The sequence below is a fragment of the Neopelma chrysocephalum genome, unplaced genomic scaffold (assembly GCF_003984885.1).
Source record: "Neopelma chrysocephalum unplaced genomic scaffold, ASM398488v2 Primary Assembly neopelma1_25, whole genome shotgun sequence".
Taxonomy (NCBI): domain Eukaryota; kingdom Metazoa; phylum Chordata; class Aves; order Passeriformes; family Pipridae; genus Neopelma; species Neopelma chrysocephalum.
Genome location: NW_020897694.1, coordinates 39,996,194 through 40,011,493, shown reverse-complemented (window position 1 = coordinate 40,011,493; position 15,300 = coordinate 39,996,194). Strand labels below are relative to the sequence as shown.

The window sequence follows — 15,300 nt, the reverse complement described above, 5'->3', positions numbered from 1 at the left end:
GGTAATTTTCAAATCAGCGGGTGGGTGTTACCCTCTCGCCTGATTGGTCCCGCCTGATTGGATCATGATGTACCCCCCTGTACTGTACAGGGGGTCCCCCTGTACCGATTGATTGATTGATGATGTACCCCCCTGTACCGCACAGTGGGGGTTCTTTTTGCACACAAAGACATGTGGCCGGTGTAAATTTTCCATCTATATATTGTATCCTACCTCGACCACAATATTCCCTCGGTGTGCAGCCCTGACGGGGCCTTTCACCTTACAATCTTCGCGAGGCGCCTAAATATTCCCAAAATTAAATGGGAGGTAAGAAAAAAAAATCCCAACACCCCCTGTTTCCCACTTAAATAAATTTACTTATAATTAAACCGGATTATTTTATTTCTCATAAGAAGGAGCTTGTATGCTGAGAAGTCCAGTTCCTCTGCAATTGAAGTCCTGATGCCAGCAGAGAAGATGTCAGGACTTGTTTACTAGTGTTGATATTATTTAAGTTTCTTTTTCTTTAAATAGATCCATAAGCTCTTTGCTGTGTGATCAAAATTGATCACAGTCATAGCCCTGTTCAGATATACTGTTGGTCTGGCAATACAATTTTCCCATTAGATTTAATAAGTCTTCTGCCTGAGCCACCCTTTGCACACCTCAGTATCATAGATTCACAGAATGGTTTGAGTTGGAAGATCATCTAGTTTCAACCTCTTTACCTTGGGCAGGGACACCTACCAGGTTTCTCAGAGCCTTATCCAACCAGGTCTTCAACACTTCCATAAATGGGGCATCCACAGCTTCTCTGGGCAACCTGTTCCAGTGTCTCACCACCCTCACAGCGAGGAATTTCTTCCTAATATCTAGTCTAATTCCTCCCTCTTTCAGTCTAAAGCCATTCCCTCTTGTCCAATTACTACGTGCCCTTGTGTCATTGTGAGAAATATCTCTAATTAAAATTTAGAAGATGGCCAAATAAAGTGAAACAAAGAACTTTATTAACAGAGTGCTGAGTGCTCCAAACTTGTGACCTGATTCAAGCACACCTGACTGGGAGGGGACAAGCCTTTTTAAGGTCTATTGATTTACATAACCACTCCCTCGCACCTCCCACCCCAGGCCCTGCTCCCCTCTTCCTCAAAAGGCAATCCTTACCTTTTGGTACAGTTCATTGGTTGTTCCCATCCACCTGTCAGGTTGTTTCCCTGCCCCGGCTGCATGGTCTCCTGGCAGTGAGCCCAAATTGGTCTCACTGCCTTACATGCTTTCCGATTCGCCTTCCTATCATACCAGTAAGCAAAGCAGTAAGTCAGCAGTAGTAACAGTGATCAGAACCACTGGAACAATAAGAACAGCAAACAAGGCAGTAAGCAGCAGTCAGTAACAGTGACCAGAACAACATGCAACCCACCAGCTCCTGACCACCAAATGGCTCTTCAATCTCCCCAAATGACCTCCAGGTATCTCAACATGAGGTAACCATGGAAATCCCTGCTTGTAATAAAACCATCTTATTTATTTCTCACAATCATCTTACCAGGCACTCTCATGCAACCTCTGCAACCCTCTACAGTTCACTGACAGTCACTTTTCCTTTTTATCCGCCATGTATTTCTCATCTTTCTTCTTTCCTACATCTCCTGTTTTATTTTGATTTTGCCTCCTTTTCATATGCTAGCAGCCCTTTATAGCCCCAGTCCTCTGTAAGCCTTGGCTAGCACCCTGCCAGACATGAACATTTTGGATATAGGGAAACAAGGGTGGCACAATCAAGGCTTCTGCATAACAAAGTAGCTCTTGCCCAGTTCCTGGCTCAGCTAGAGAAGTGAAAGATGACATTTGGGACTAGGGGTAAGTCATCTATACGTGCATATTTCTCATGCAGATAGGAGACAAAAAACAAGTGCAGGTCTACAGGATGGATTAAAATCTACTATGAATGTTACAATCTTTTGCTTATGTAAGAAATATTAAATCTGAATATGATGCAGTTATACATAACAAGTGAAATGGGAAAGGTAGAGAATGCACAACTGTTGTACCTTTTCTGTGACGGACAACAAGCATAAAAGTCCTTACATTAGTCAGTCAGGCGTCAGGCATTTCTATGACAGACAAATGATGGAACACCATATTTGCAATGCATTGCATATACATTTGCAATGTATATTCTGAGAATGCTTCCTTCCATGGTACACAGCTAACTGCTACATGTTAACACTGAATCAAACAGCACGATTCAATACAGAAAAGAACGGGGGTGCTAAAGGGCTGGAAGTATGCAGAGTTATCAAAGAAAAGTGAGTGAAACTCTGTTGCTTAAAGTATAAGGTAACAACAAGGAGAGCTCAGGCATATTCCCCCTCCAGATGGAGATCCTCAGTGCCATTTTTCTAAGACACTGGGTTTGTCTGAAACACCTGGGACTGATCACTGCTGTGATAGTATTCCATGATACAATTAAACATGTGTGTCCTTCACAGTGGACAGCAAGATCTTATGGCACTGGGGTGGACAAATTCAGAGTAAATAAGCAGTCATGCTGCTCTAGAGACTCGGCAATTCCAGTTCACAGGATGGCTAAAAAGAAGTAGGACTAGACACAGTCACACAGTGGCTTGTTCCCAGCCATGGAATAAACTGGTATGTGGGCAGGATCACAAGTCAGATTTCCTCAGCCTTGTGGTAGCTGAAGTTATAGGTTTGTTTAGTTAAGATGGGCTCATGATAGTGCCCAAGTGAACTCAACAGTAGTGGTTCTTCAGTGCCAGAACCATGCCCTCAAGCCATTGATTGGACAGGACTATGCCTGCCTTGGTTCTTCCCAGAAATACTATGGGTTTCTCCACGCTGCTACCTTCCTCTGCAGAGCTTTCCCTAACCACCATCTCCACTGCTGCCCCATGCACTGGGGATGGAGGAACAGAAGAGTGAGCACAAACTGGTCACTTCTGGTTTCCACTATAATCTGATGGCAATTTCCTAACAGGGGGAAAACAGGCTTGGCATTTAAAAAAATCTTTCCAACTCAAATAGCTGCCCTAGGAGCTCATTAGTGGGCTAGAATTAGAGGCAGGTACCAGAAAGAACTACAGGAACCTGTGGTTTCAAATTTTGCTGTAGGATATTTCTGGCTTTTGGCAAGACAATGAGGATTAAACATGCCTGATTTGCAATAACCAGTGGGGTGTAGAAATATGAACAAAGATTTCTGGATAGTACAATCCATAGTGTAAAGACACATCTTTATACTGTACTGTGTTGCATTTCTTAATTTGGAACCACGGACACCATAAACAAGTGTAGCCAGCTGGAAAAACCTCCCTTCCTGTTGTTGAATTAATGCTTAAGCAACTTGCTTTTCCCAGTTTCGGAGATGCCAGCAGGTGAGCTATGAAAAAAATCAAAGGCGAGCATGCTTTAGCTGGTAGCTGAATGACAAGCATCCATATACCAAGACTGTGCCTGTGTTCAGAGGCCCTGAGCAAAAAATAAAAAAGAGTCCATGCTGATAAACACCACCAATCAGCAAAACTAGAGTTGATATTAGTTGGACTACATGTTTGATGCTAGCCTTAGCAGAGCCAGTTTTACAGCAAGCTTTATCCAGTTCTTCTGAGCAGTGTTTGGTGAGAACATGGATGAAGTACTTTGCCAAACAGGAAAGCATACAGGAAGGATTCAGATCCTCTAGAGATCTATATTATGTGCAAAACCATTCCCACTGCGGTGACACTGTCTGCATTCCCTTTCAGTTCAGACCAGTCCTCCAGCTACTATGAATTTCTTGGCGTCAGCAGCTGTCAGGATGTGGTTCACCTGTACAGGCTGCTGTGGTCCTCCACAGTCCTCAACATCATTGGCTTGTTTCTGGGCATTATTACAGCAGCCATTCTTGGGGCTTTTAAAGACATGGTAAGCCTCACAGTCTTTTGCCTTATGTGTGGATGTCTAGGCTTGTTGATATTGTCATATGGGTTAAAACCAAGGAAGCACAAGTGTACCAAGGAGACACTTTAAACATGTTTACTGTGTGTTCTGGGAGTCTGGAGTTATATCTTTAGGCTAAGCTATTGCCAGCTGCTCACAGCTAAGTAGGTCAAGCCTGGTCAAATACATGAATAGAAGGGAAAAAACAGGTGCTTCTCTGAACAAATGCTGGCAATTCACTTAGTGGCATCTTTTTTTCCCTTCTAATTCATCTCTGAACATGTGGGCCAGCACAGAGTCTGAGCATGCTAGTTTGTAGCTAATGTGTAGAACTCTAGTCCTAGGTGTGACTGTTGAATTTACGTAGTTCTTTTCCCCAAGAATGGAGATGAATTCTGAAGTACCAGTCAAGTTTTTATTTAAACAGTTGTGTACCCAGGTCACATTAACATCCTCTTTTGCTTCACTAAGGAATGCTAATTGCTGCCTGTACCACACCACCATGTTGTGCTGATGTGCAACACTGCAGCCAGAAGAGGTTGTAAACTAGAAGGGATTATCTGATACAATGCCTCATCCAGCTAGATTTTCTTACACATTAAAAGGGTGAAGTTGCTATTCCTGGGATTATCACTGTCACTGGTCATATTTGCTAAAGCAGTGCCTAAAGACCAACAAAGGGGCTCATGATAGATTAGGCTCTCAGAGAAGTAGATAGTCCCAGCCCAAAAAGCTTCCAAACTAAATGGGTGGAGGTGTGGGGATGGAAGTGAAATGCAGGAGCTAAAGGGAGGTGTGATTGCAGCACAGGTAATCTTAGATCCATGATGTTATTGATGGCTATTCCAGAGGCAAAAACTCAATAAAAAGACAGGTAAAACAAAATAAGAGAGGGATGGAGCAGGAAAGAGAAAGCAAGAGAGATAGTTGAGATGTACATCTGGGCAAGGGGAGGGGCAGACCAGAGGGCAGACTAGAGGGAATGTGCTGACAGCCAGTGAGCCAAGGACCCAGTCAGACTGGAGACCTAAAGGAAAATGAGCACACTGAGCTTTCCCATGGAAGACGTGCAGCTGAGCAATCAAATTTAAGTCAGGGGACTCTTGCTAGAAGTTGATAAGATTGCAGCCAGCCAGTAAAGAGTTGCAGCTGCCCAATGGGAGGGAGTGGTAGCAGCTTTCCCATCTTAATTCATCTCCTACCCACCAGAGAAGCAATGGCAGAAGCAACTGCAGTGGGAAATAAGGGAGAGAACAGCTATATGAAGTGTCATCTGCACTAAGTCCCTGAGAGAGCATTGCAGCTTTTCAGTGCCACTAAGTGTTTTCCCCTGCCTAGCAGATGGGTGCAAGTGCAGCTGTTGGAGTTGCTAGTGCTCTCTTGAGGTGGGAAAAGGTAAAGAGAGCCATCCCAAGTCCACCTAATGTCTTGCTCAACCCAAGTCTTACACGGGATTTGGGCTGATGCATTGTAGCAGAGCAAGCTCCAGCCCAGATACAGCTCTGTACTTCACGGGGTCATCACTACACTGCGTGTCAAGGATATCAAGCCAAGGAGATGTTCCTGGGAGAACTGGGGTCTCCGTGACCTCATACATTGCCTGGCTAGGAGGCAGAGCCTGGATCACAGTCTTGGTCTTTTTGACTGAGTGGCATAAAGCTGTGCAAGGAAATTGCAGCAGCGGTGGATGAGCAGCTTCCCCCCAAGCTTGGCTGGAGCGAATCTGTCAAGGCTCCAGGTAAAAACTTGACCTGAATAAGCTGTTTAATGTCTCCTCTCAGTGTGAGCAGAAGAAAAGATGTCTCTAGCTCAAGGGAAAGATGAGTTTGTGTCAGTCACCTCAGCACAGGATCCATGCTCTGCTTGTGAAAGTCTTACTGAAGCAGCAATCCAAAATGCAGTGACCACTCCTTGCTCCTGCCTGTGCTTTTTCAGGTTCTTTTGAGTTATGTACTAGAGCTGGTTTGCTAATCTGCTACTCCCTTGCCTTAGAAAAGCAGTAACTCTTGGGGAAAGACAGGGGCCAAGAAAACATCAAGCAGAAGAGGGAAAGAACGGGTCATGGGACTGAAATAAGGAAAGAAACCCTTTAAAATATGTGGGAGAACTTCTTTGTTTCAGGATGTCACCTTCCCACAGAAGTGCTCACTAGCATTTTGCAGGAAGAGCTGCAAAGCCCAGCTGAAACACCTCAGGGCATTGCTCTGGAATTAACTTCCAGAAAACATCATGTATATCTCTCGGGAATGCTGGCAGCCAAAACATGCTACAAAGGGGAGAGTTTGCAAAACAGTGCCGTTGCCTTTAAACCCATCATATTTCCTGGACAGAAAAAAAAGTGTTGTTTTGTTTTTTGCGGGCTTTCTTTCTTGTGACAAATTGCCTGCAGACTGTGGCACACTCCCTGTAGTTTTGCTTCCTGCCACAGGGCCGTGCTGGCACAGTGGGAAACATTTCATCCTCTCCTGACTCCCAAGGTGTCAGCTCAGTGGCCCCTACATAACCCATGGGGCTGCAGTGGTTGTGACAGGTACCTTCCTTTTCAGGTCTACAGTGTACTTGGATATAGGACACTGGCAGGGTAGTTACCTTAAAATCACCTTAAACAAAAAGCAGATTAATATATAACTTAAATAGATGGACTTGCAGTATCCAAAATGATAATACACTGTGATTATTTCTTACAGAAGACGGAGGTAAAGAATTGCATGGAAAACTTCACTTGCTGGTGCTAAGAGTTAATCTAGAAACTCTCTGCCCTGTCCCAGTATTCATCTGATGACTTCTGGATGTTTTCCTGACACACCTTGCCAAGGAATCTGCCTTCTGGGAGTTTAGGGTTGCATTAATCTGAACTACTGATGTTTTGGGGAGGGGGTTGCTGCCTTTTTTTTTTTTCAATTAGTCTCCTTCTTGCAGTCTCCTTAAGGGAATCTGAACAGATTGAATAGCATTCCCATATCTGCTCTCCTCTTCCTTCACCCTACTATAAAAAGGAAAACAAAATTAATACCTAATTACTAAGCTACTTGCCATGGCTTAGCACTCATGCAACTAAAGGTGCAGTCTGATGCGAAAAGTAACCGTAGCTTGAAAATAAGTGCTCTGGCAGGTCTGTGTCAGGCCAATGAGCTGACACTGGCAGCACACCCTGACCAGTTGGTAGCTCTTTATCTCTTTGACTTGGGTGGTGGTTTAGTTTAGAATGTCTCCACCTACTAGTGTATTTTAGGTGACTAATTTAACATAGTGTAATTACTGGAATACTTAATAAAATCATTCAACCAGCTTCAGTACCTGCAAATTGTTGATGGCTCTGGGCTGAGACCAGATAGCCTGATAATAAGGTGCTTTGATCAGTGGGTTTGGAGTAGATGACTCCCTAAAACTGTCTCCTAGGACTGTTGTGATGTTCATACTTAGCAATTAGAGAGCAGTGCTGCTGTGGATAGAGGGAAGGTGAGAGGATTGAGAGAGGTTCCCAGGAGAAGAACTCAAAGCAGGTCAAACAGCAGCACCCAAAGAGACTCACACTAGAAAGGTAGTGACAGATGCAGAACAGGCATCTGTGTTTTATACTGGGCAAAACAAGTGTTTCTTGATGCGTTGATGTCCATAACCAGAGAGATCTGATTTCTATCCTCCTAAGAAAAAAAGGCACATTCTGGGGCCATGTTGCTGGCAGCAAACTTTTGCACCTGAGGCAAGCATATTAACTGCTTCTCACTCTGTCTAAAAGGCAGTGTCTCTTCCTTTCTCCCCACCATATCCACCCAGCAGGGTGGGTAGAAAGGGGGCTACCTTGCAGATCAGAGTGTTTTTGAGGATGCCTTATAAATGAGAGACTTGCCTTCTTCCATGAAATAAGCTCTCTGCTTTCAACCCCAGCCTTTTTCTGTGCCAGCTCCTAAAATGCTGTTTCTCTAAGGAGCTAAGGCCTAAACTGTCAGGTAACCTCATGTGGTACATCAGTGACCTAGATGACGTTTTCCATGTACAAACACAATTAGTATGCCTCTTTCTCAATCTCAGAGGTCTCACACTATCTCCAGAGGATACAGTGGTTTATGTCTCTCACTGATAAATCTGAAAGGAAATGCCAAGAAAAAAAATACTGGCTGCTGCTTTCAGCATTTGTCTGGCAACTACTACGTTTTATTATTTCAGTGAAAAGAAAATTCCATGCTCTCATGTGGAGGAATCTGCTAACAAAAACAAAGGAAAGAAAAAAACACACTGGATTTATCTCAAGAAAATCTTTCACAGAGCTCTGTTGTCCTTCACAAATGGTTATATAGCACATGGGTTTAGGGTTTAACACAAACCCCTTTTCACATTTAGCTTTTGCTCTTTTTTTCCTTACCAAGTTTTATTAGCTGGTTTAATATGAGCTATTACTTCTTCCTGCAAACCTCATTTCATATTGTAATTAAGGGACATGTCAATAAAGCCACGGGAAAAGGATTTTATGTGGTAGGAATGAGGTATGCATGTCGAGAGTGATACTGGAGAGCCAGCAGCAAACTCCCTTTCACAAGTGAGAGGGAACTGTGAAAGAAGAGCAACTGGTCTGGGAAGGGAGATCTTTGTAAATCCGTGTAGGAAAGCAGTGAGAAAAGACATGAGGGCATCGGGTAGTTGCTGTTGGAAAGCGTCTGCAGCAAATGGTGAAGGACTGGGTGTTCAGTGCTGGAACGAGTGAGAAGAGGCAGCCAGATGTATGCTGTATGCTGTGCTCTTCAGGCTGTCTCAGATCTGGAGTCCTGCCAGTGCTTCTGGAACTGTTGCTAGGGAAGCACCAGCCGTCTTTTTCCAAGGAAAGAAGATTAAAATAGCTCTGTATTTTTACTCAGAAAATTCACTCTGGATACACCCTCTCATTCTGTCTGCTCCGTGGTTTTTTGTAATCGTGTTGGAAAATAGAAAGTTGTTAAATGGTCTGATTGCTTGTGTTAGGAGCAGTTCCTGCTTCAGCTTCCTCTATGCTGTGCTGATATATTGTTGTCTTCTGTGCTCAACAGGTACCTCTGTCCCAAATTGCATTCAGCGCTGCACCTCCTCCTCAGATCCTGTACAATCCTGCCCAGCAGATCCTGACATATGCTGGGTTCTGTCCTTCTGCAGCAACTATTTCTACGTATCCATCCTACCCATTAGCTCTTCAGGTACAGTACAAAATGGCACCCTTCTTACTCCATCAGAAAAGCATAAGATGCTACTCAGTACATACTTTGCAGAGGTAGGTCTTAGCTCTGGGGTTTGAACCAAGGCAAGGAAGTTTGATCCCAGCTCACAGGTTCATCTCTGGGATGAGTTAGTCTGCACTAAGTTTCAGGTCTGTTCTCAGACCTCGGGCTTTCTCTGGTTGTCCTTTGCTGACCAGGAATCCCAGTGTGGGATTCAGGCTGTGTACAAGTAATTATGAAGGTGAACACAGCCCCCATATTGGGCAAGATAAAGCAGCAACAGAGGCACTGGGGAAGCCAAAGGAAGCATCTGATACACACAGGATTTGGCTGAAAAATTTATATACCTTAGTCCATCCTACCCTTAATATGGAGATAAGTATATTAGGACTTATTAGACGGAAAGGAGACGAGAAAGGGAAGGACATAAGAGGCCTGTGGAACTGAGTGCTTCAGAAAGGATTGTGGATGGATATTAGTGATAACTTCTTACACACAAAGTTTTGGTTGCCTCAGTAAAGCTATTAAGGGGCAATATAAGCCAGAAATAGGAAGTGCTTTTATAAACAAGAGAAGATTCAAATGCTACAGGATGATGTGGAGGACTATAAATGAGGGGTTAGGGATTCAGGTTTCACTTGCAGCCCAGCAAGACCCCAAATGTCTGCCAGCCACAAGAACCAACAGGGGCTTATCAGAAGATGTTTCTTTCAGCTTCCTATAAGTATCTGCCACAGGCCACCACTGGTACACAACAGGTACAGAGCAGCTCTGGCAGTTGGCAGAGGTTGGTGAGCCTCATTGACTAGAGGCAGCTGGCCTGAAAGCAGGAAGGAAAGCTGCCAGAGGTGCAGCTTCCACTCCTTGCGGGAGGGGATACAGCATGAGCTGGGTCAGCTTCGGGTCAATCACCTCCTTCAGAAGACTGAGGTACAAGTCATGCTCCAAGCCTGTGTTGTGTTCAGGCAGAGCTGGCTTGGAAAATGCAAAGAGTGGTGCTGAGGATGGTGTTTGCTTTTTTTTCCCCACCAGAGTGAGGTGATGAACGTAGAGTGATCTGGTAAATAACTGAATATACTGAGACCCTGTAGCAATCACAGAAGCTTTTAGATCTAGTAAAGCACAGTAAGACTGTTTTGTTCCATATGACGGCTTGTTATACTTTGGCTGTGTAGTGCTAGACCAATTGGTACCACAAGTTTTGCAATACTTCTTAATTGAAAGCACTGCACAATTTAGCATGAACTAACAGTGGACCAGTGCCCCACAGCCTCCTGGGGTACATCTGTTCAGGGCCAATAAGCTACCAGGCACCAGTACTGGGACACGATGATCATCCACACCAGTGAATGGTTAGCATGCTGCCCAGACCACCTAACAGTCTCCCAAAAATGTTTAGGAAGGGGTCAGAAGATGGCAAGGGCAATGGACTGTTCCCAGTCAGCAGCATGCACACAGACAGTCCCACTGGTTTGGTGGTAAGAGTTCAGCTGTAGGGATGTTGTATATGCTGTGCCAGTTGGCTTCGCAGCCAGAGAACAGTCCTTGGCATGTCTTATTTATTAACATAAATGGGTCCAGGGACTTTGAGACCAAGGGTTGAGAGGCAAAAAAGAACATCTCTTTTTGTTTGCTTTTAGCTGCAAAGCTGTGCTGTTCTGCAGAGTTCAGTTAGCATGTAGCCAAGAGTAGAGGGAGAAGGGGATAAAAACAGATGAAAGAAAACAATTAAGCTGAAAAGATGCATGTAAGTAGTCATGAGGATCCACTGTAACTGTTCAGTCCTGTGTCCACTGAGAAACAGGAATACACTGTATTTACCCCAAATTCTTGTCTGCATTCCAAAGCAAACACAGTTATTTTCCTAATTTCTACTTTTTCAAAGAAGTGTGTTCATTTGTCTTCTTTCCCCTTCATAACGTACATAGGCAGACACCACCAGCTGTTCCCAAGCCAGAAGAGGTTAGTGAGAAGCACTCGGCTCAAAAGGGGAAAAATTAATCCTATTTATTCCTAGGGGGAAAGAGAAAAAAAAACCCTCAAGGCAGCCACCTCTCTGTATGTTTGAGCTCATCATGTTGCAGTTGGGAGAAAAGTAATTTCTGCATCAGTATATGAGTTAAAAAATCATAATTAACTTACTCAAAGCTACAAATGGTGAATATTGAAAGCAGGGATGATTAGGAACAGCCAGAAGCTTAACTGTCATCTGCTTCCATTACTTGAGAGCTGTGGGCTGAATGGAAGTCTTCATCATCCACCTTAAGTGCTCCAAGCTGTTGGATTCAGGCCTTCTGCTGGATTCAGGCCTTCACAAACCCTGCTCAGCTGGTCCTAGTTCTTAATGCTGGGAGCTAGGAATCTGGGGCCAGGATTCATCTGATTAAATGCAGGGGCCACTGGCATTTAGGGATCTAGTACTGCCTATAAAGAAATTAAGTAGCCACCTGTTCCCTCTTGCCCCTGTGAGAGAGCCCAGGTCCAGGTCTTGTAGTCCTCCCTGTGTCAAATCTGCATGGATATCTGGAATATCCCTTGGCATCCCAAAAGGGCTGAGCACTTACATGTGGGCAACTGAATTAAGCTCTAGCTGTCCATAGAATAGGAGACCCTGCCTGAGCTGGTTTAACCTTTAGAGTCACACATGGATTATCTCGGGCTCAAGGTATATGACATTCGTTCCTGGTCCTCTGCTGAATCCAGGATCTCACTGAATAAATGCTTGCTGGAGGGGAAAACTAAGTCTTTAAAAGAATTGCAACCTGAGCTCATGGTAAACACTCCTCAGTTCACCTCATGACTTCCTTGTCCACAAGCAGAAATCAGCCAAATGCAAAAAGAAAGGGTGATAACAGGAATGCATTTTGACAAGGATGTAAAAAACATTTTTTTGTTTACTGTGCCAACAAAATCATTCATCACTTACTGGTACAATTCAGTCACAACCAGTAACAGGCCTGCCAGTTGGTCAGGTAAAGGTTGTGATTAGCTGTGGAAGGACTGGTGGTGATGACAGCAGTTACAGGTTGTGCCAGTCATTCGTGCTAGAGGAGAACTCGCTGTAGAAGCAATTCCAGGCAAACAGATGGAACTAGTGGTTGCAGTTTGAGAGGGGAGCAAAAACTCCAAAATAAAAAAACAAAACAACCCAAACCCACAACTAGGTTTGGAGCTGATGTAGCTAGCAGTTCTGTTAGCATACCTGCACCGCCTCAGAGGGTTAAAGGACATAATCAGCCTTCCTGTCAGGATGTCCCCACTCTCACTCACTAAGTCACCCTGTGGTACAAATGCAGGACAACGTTCTCCTTGCCAGGAGGGTTTGACCCAGGGCAACAGCCCCTGCTCAGCCAGAGCCCCGTGGAGAAGCTGGGCACTTTGGCATGGGGTCTGCCAACCCCGGGGCAGCTCTGAGATGCCACTGTCCAAGGGCATCTAAGGCCCTGTTACTGGCCTTTTAGTTTGTGGCTATTAATTTTTTTTAGCAGCAGGGAGCAGCGTTTACTTGCCATATTTTTCAATTCCCTTGAAAAAGGTCCATGATTACTTTATTTTGTTTTTTAAATTCCAGGCACTTAAAGTTCACTTAAAGCCTGAACCTGAGGGGAGCTGAGCCCAACTCTCCAGTTGAAGCGCATGGACTGGCATGTGCTGGCATATGAGGGGAGGAGTAAAATCCTGACCCTCTTGACATCAGTGACAAAACTTGGTTAAAGGAATGGTAGGATTTTATCCAGAACATTATTCCCTACATGGATCCTTTTGTTTTAACAAATTCTGCTTGTTCCTGAACATAGGCTACTTCCTAAGCTCTATTTATTTTTTGTGCCTCTTTTAACCAAAGCCCCATCATAGCTGAGACAGCCAAAGTGAAAGACCTACAGGGAGACACATGCCTACCTGTAAAATTTTAAGAAGAATCTGTATTTGGCAAAGGAATAAGACTTTGCATTTATGCAAGTACTACAACTGAGATTAATTACATCTGAGGTAATTTAAATTTCAAAGTGATGCCTGGAAACGAGCAGCTACACGTAACCTAATCAGCTGGTCAGGTGCTGTGCCTCACCCAGGAAGCCAGAGCATCTTTTCCTGCAGAAATTCCTGTTCTGCTCTATTGCCCAGCTGTCTGCACAATGTCTATTAAAACTGACTTAGGTTACAGATGGAATCTGTCTTGTTTCACTAGACACCATCATTGCTAGACTTAAGCAGGTGCTTTAGAACTAATGTTAAGCTGCAATGCAGGAGAAATTTAATCATGAAGCTCATTATCTAACACTAACATAGCAAAAAACCCCAGAACTGCAATGGGGTTGTAATCCTTTACTGAATAAGGTATTTTCTTTTGTCTACATACAGCCTGCCAACAATTTTCCAGGAACATCATCTACTGACATTTCTTTATCAGAAGAAACTCAGCCTCCATCTCAGTCCAGCTCCAGCTATGGTCTTCCCCCAAATGCTCCAGCCCTGTATACACCAACTTACTGCCTGCCTGGAGAAAAGCCTCCACCATATGCACCATAGAACAAAGAATTAATTTTAGGTAGCTGGTAGGCTTTTATTTTTTTTCTAAGAAATCTCTGGAAACTGCTGTGCAGGCACTAGACTTACCAAAGGAACCCACTGCAGTGTGTGTTACAGCCACTCTGCTTTTACCTGCATCTCACTGTGAGCAGGGCAGAACCCTGGAAACGTAAGGGCAGGCACACCACCACTGGGGCATCCAGTCACCACCTAGTTTGCCTGCAGTCAGGTGTAGTAGTTCTTTCTGGCTGCAGTAAGGATGAGATATTTCCTTCTCGGTGCACTGCAGAATAGATTTTCTTCAATAGGAGAAATGAAGAAAACACTCTGGATATGTGTTCTGCTTTCATAAACCAATATAGAGGGGTTTAAGCCTGTGCTGTCTGAGCGCGTAGTCAGAAGCTCTCTGAGTCAATAATTTTCAGTAAGAGGCCAGGTGTTTGTTTGCTTGTAGTATTTATTTAATAACCCTTTTTGGTGAAAGTGTTGTACCAATAAAGTGTGGCAATTATTTTACAATAAAATTCACAGTGTCTATTTATACTGTACCTAAGACTGTCTGTATTTGTAAGGACAGGAAAACAAAATAACAGAGGAAGAAGTACCCTACCAAACAGTTTCCTTTTTCAAGTTTCAGACAGAAAGGCTAATTTTATTGGACTGTTACATCTGTACTTTGTGCCAGTCTAGTCGGAATAGTAAAATGTCATGTCAGTGTGCTAAAGATGAAATTTCCAGACGTGTATTTTATGCTGTACTTTAGTGTTCAAATTATTTCCTTTCTAGTCAAAAGAGCACCACAACCAAAACCATTCTATTTTAAATGCCAGTTATTTATTTTTAAACTGATCAAGACCTGATGCAGGCATTTTACAATGACTGAGACAGAATGAATGAAGGGTCATAATTCTTTTTTTTTTATTTTCTTCTATTGTATAGAGACAAGGCTAAGCAACAATACCTCTGGCAGTGCCACTGACAGGAAAAAACCATGTCCCTGATGTGTGCACCCTTCTGCCTCACTGTGCATCACATTGGCACTGGGATTCATCTTGGCACTTGGCTGCCACATTTTGGGACAGGAGTGGTTACACCAGCATGAAAACCCATCTGACTGCTGCACCCCTTTACTGCATTTTGCTCCTGCAGGAAGGATGTTGGTGCTGCTTGCTCCACAGATCTTACAGTCTAGACATCAATGAAGCTACAAAAATTTCCTGAAAGGCCAAAGAGCAAAGTAGGGAAAGGAAGGTATTTCTCATTAACGCTTTAAGCAGCTGCTCTGAATTATGAAGATATTGAAAAAACCCATATAAACCAAATCAGCCTACTTGGCAGTTTCCTTTCAAAGGAAGTGATACCATCAGACCTGCTCAAAATAGAACAAAGAATTATCATCCGTTTACATATTTTCCAACTTTCAAGAAATTTCTGTTAATTTATGTACATCTGTGTATAAAAAGCAGAAGCAGATTCAGTATTAATACACGTAAGATCAGAAATTAATTTATATGTATCATAAAAGCCACCTTTTGTTAAGGTTTTTCTGAGGTGCAAAGTTTTAGGCCAGTGATGTTAACATCAGTGACGAGGTGCCTTATGTGTACTGTTGAGTTATATGAATCTGACTGAGAGAAAGAAGTCAGAGAAGAGACATTGTTTT

At 43.6% G+C, this 15,300-nt stretch overlaps 1 protein-coding gene across 2 annotated transcripts in view; it reads left to right on the top strand.

Annotated features, from left to right (window-relative positions):
- Positions 1-14,177, top strand: part of TMEM255B (transmembrane protein 255B) — a 74,261-nt gene extending 60,084 nt beyond the window's left edge. Inside the window, exons 7-10 of one of the 2 annotated variants that reach the window (XM_027675029.1) lie at positions 3,747-3,906; positions 6,609-6,617; positions 8,943-9,086; positions 13,470-14,177. In XM_027675029.1, coding sequence (XP_027530830.1) covers positions 3,747-3,906; positions 6,609-6,617; positions 8,943-9,086; positions 13,470-13,637 — 481 coding nt within the window. In that variant the 3' untranslated portion in view covers positions 13,638-14,177. The remainder of the gene's footprint in view (positions 1-3,746; positions 3,907-6,608; positions 6,618-8,942; positions 9,087-13,469) is intronic. The other variant, XM_027675030.1, reaches the window with a different exon arrangement.
- The last annotated feature ends 1,123 nt before the right edge of the window (positions 14,178-15,300 follow it).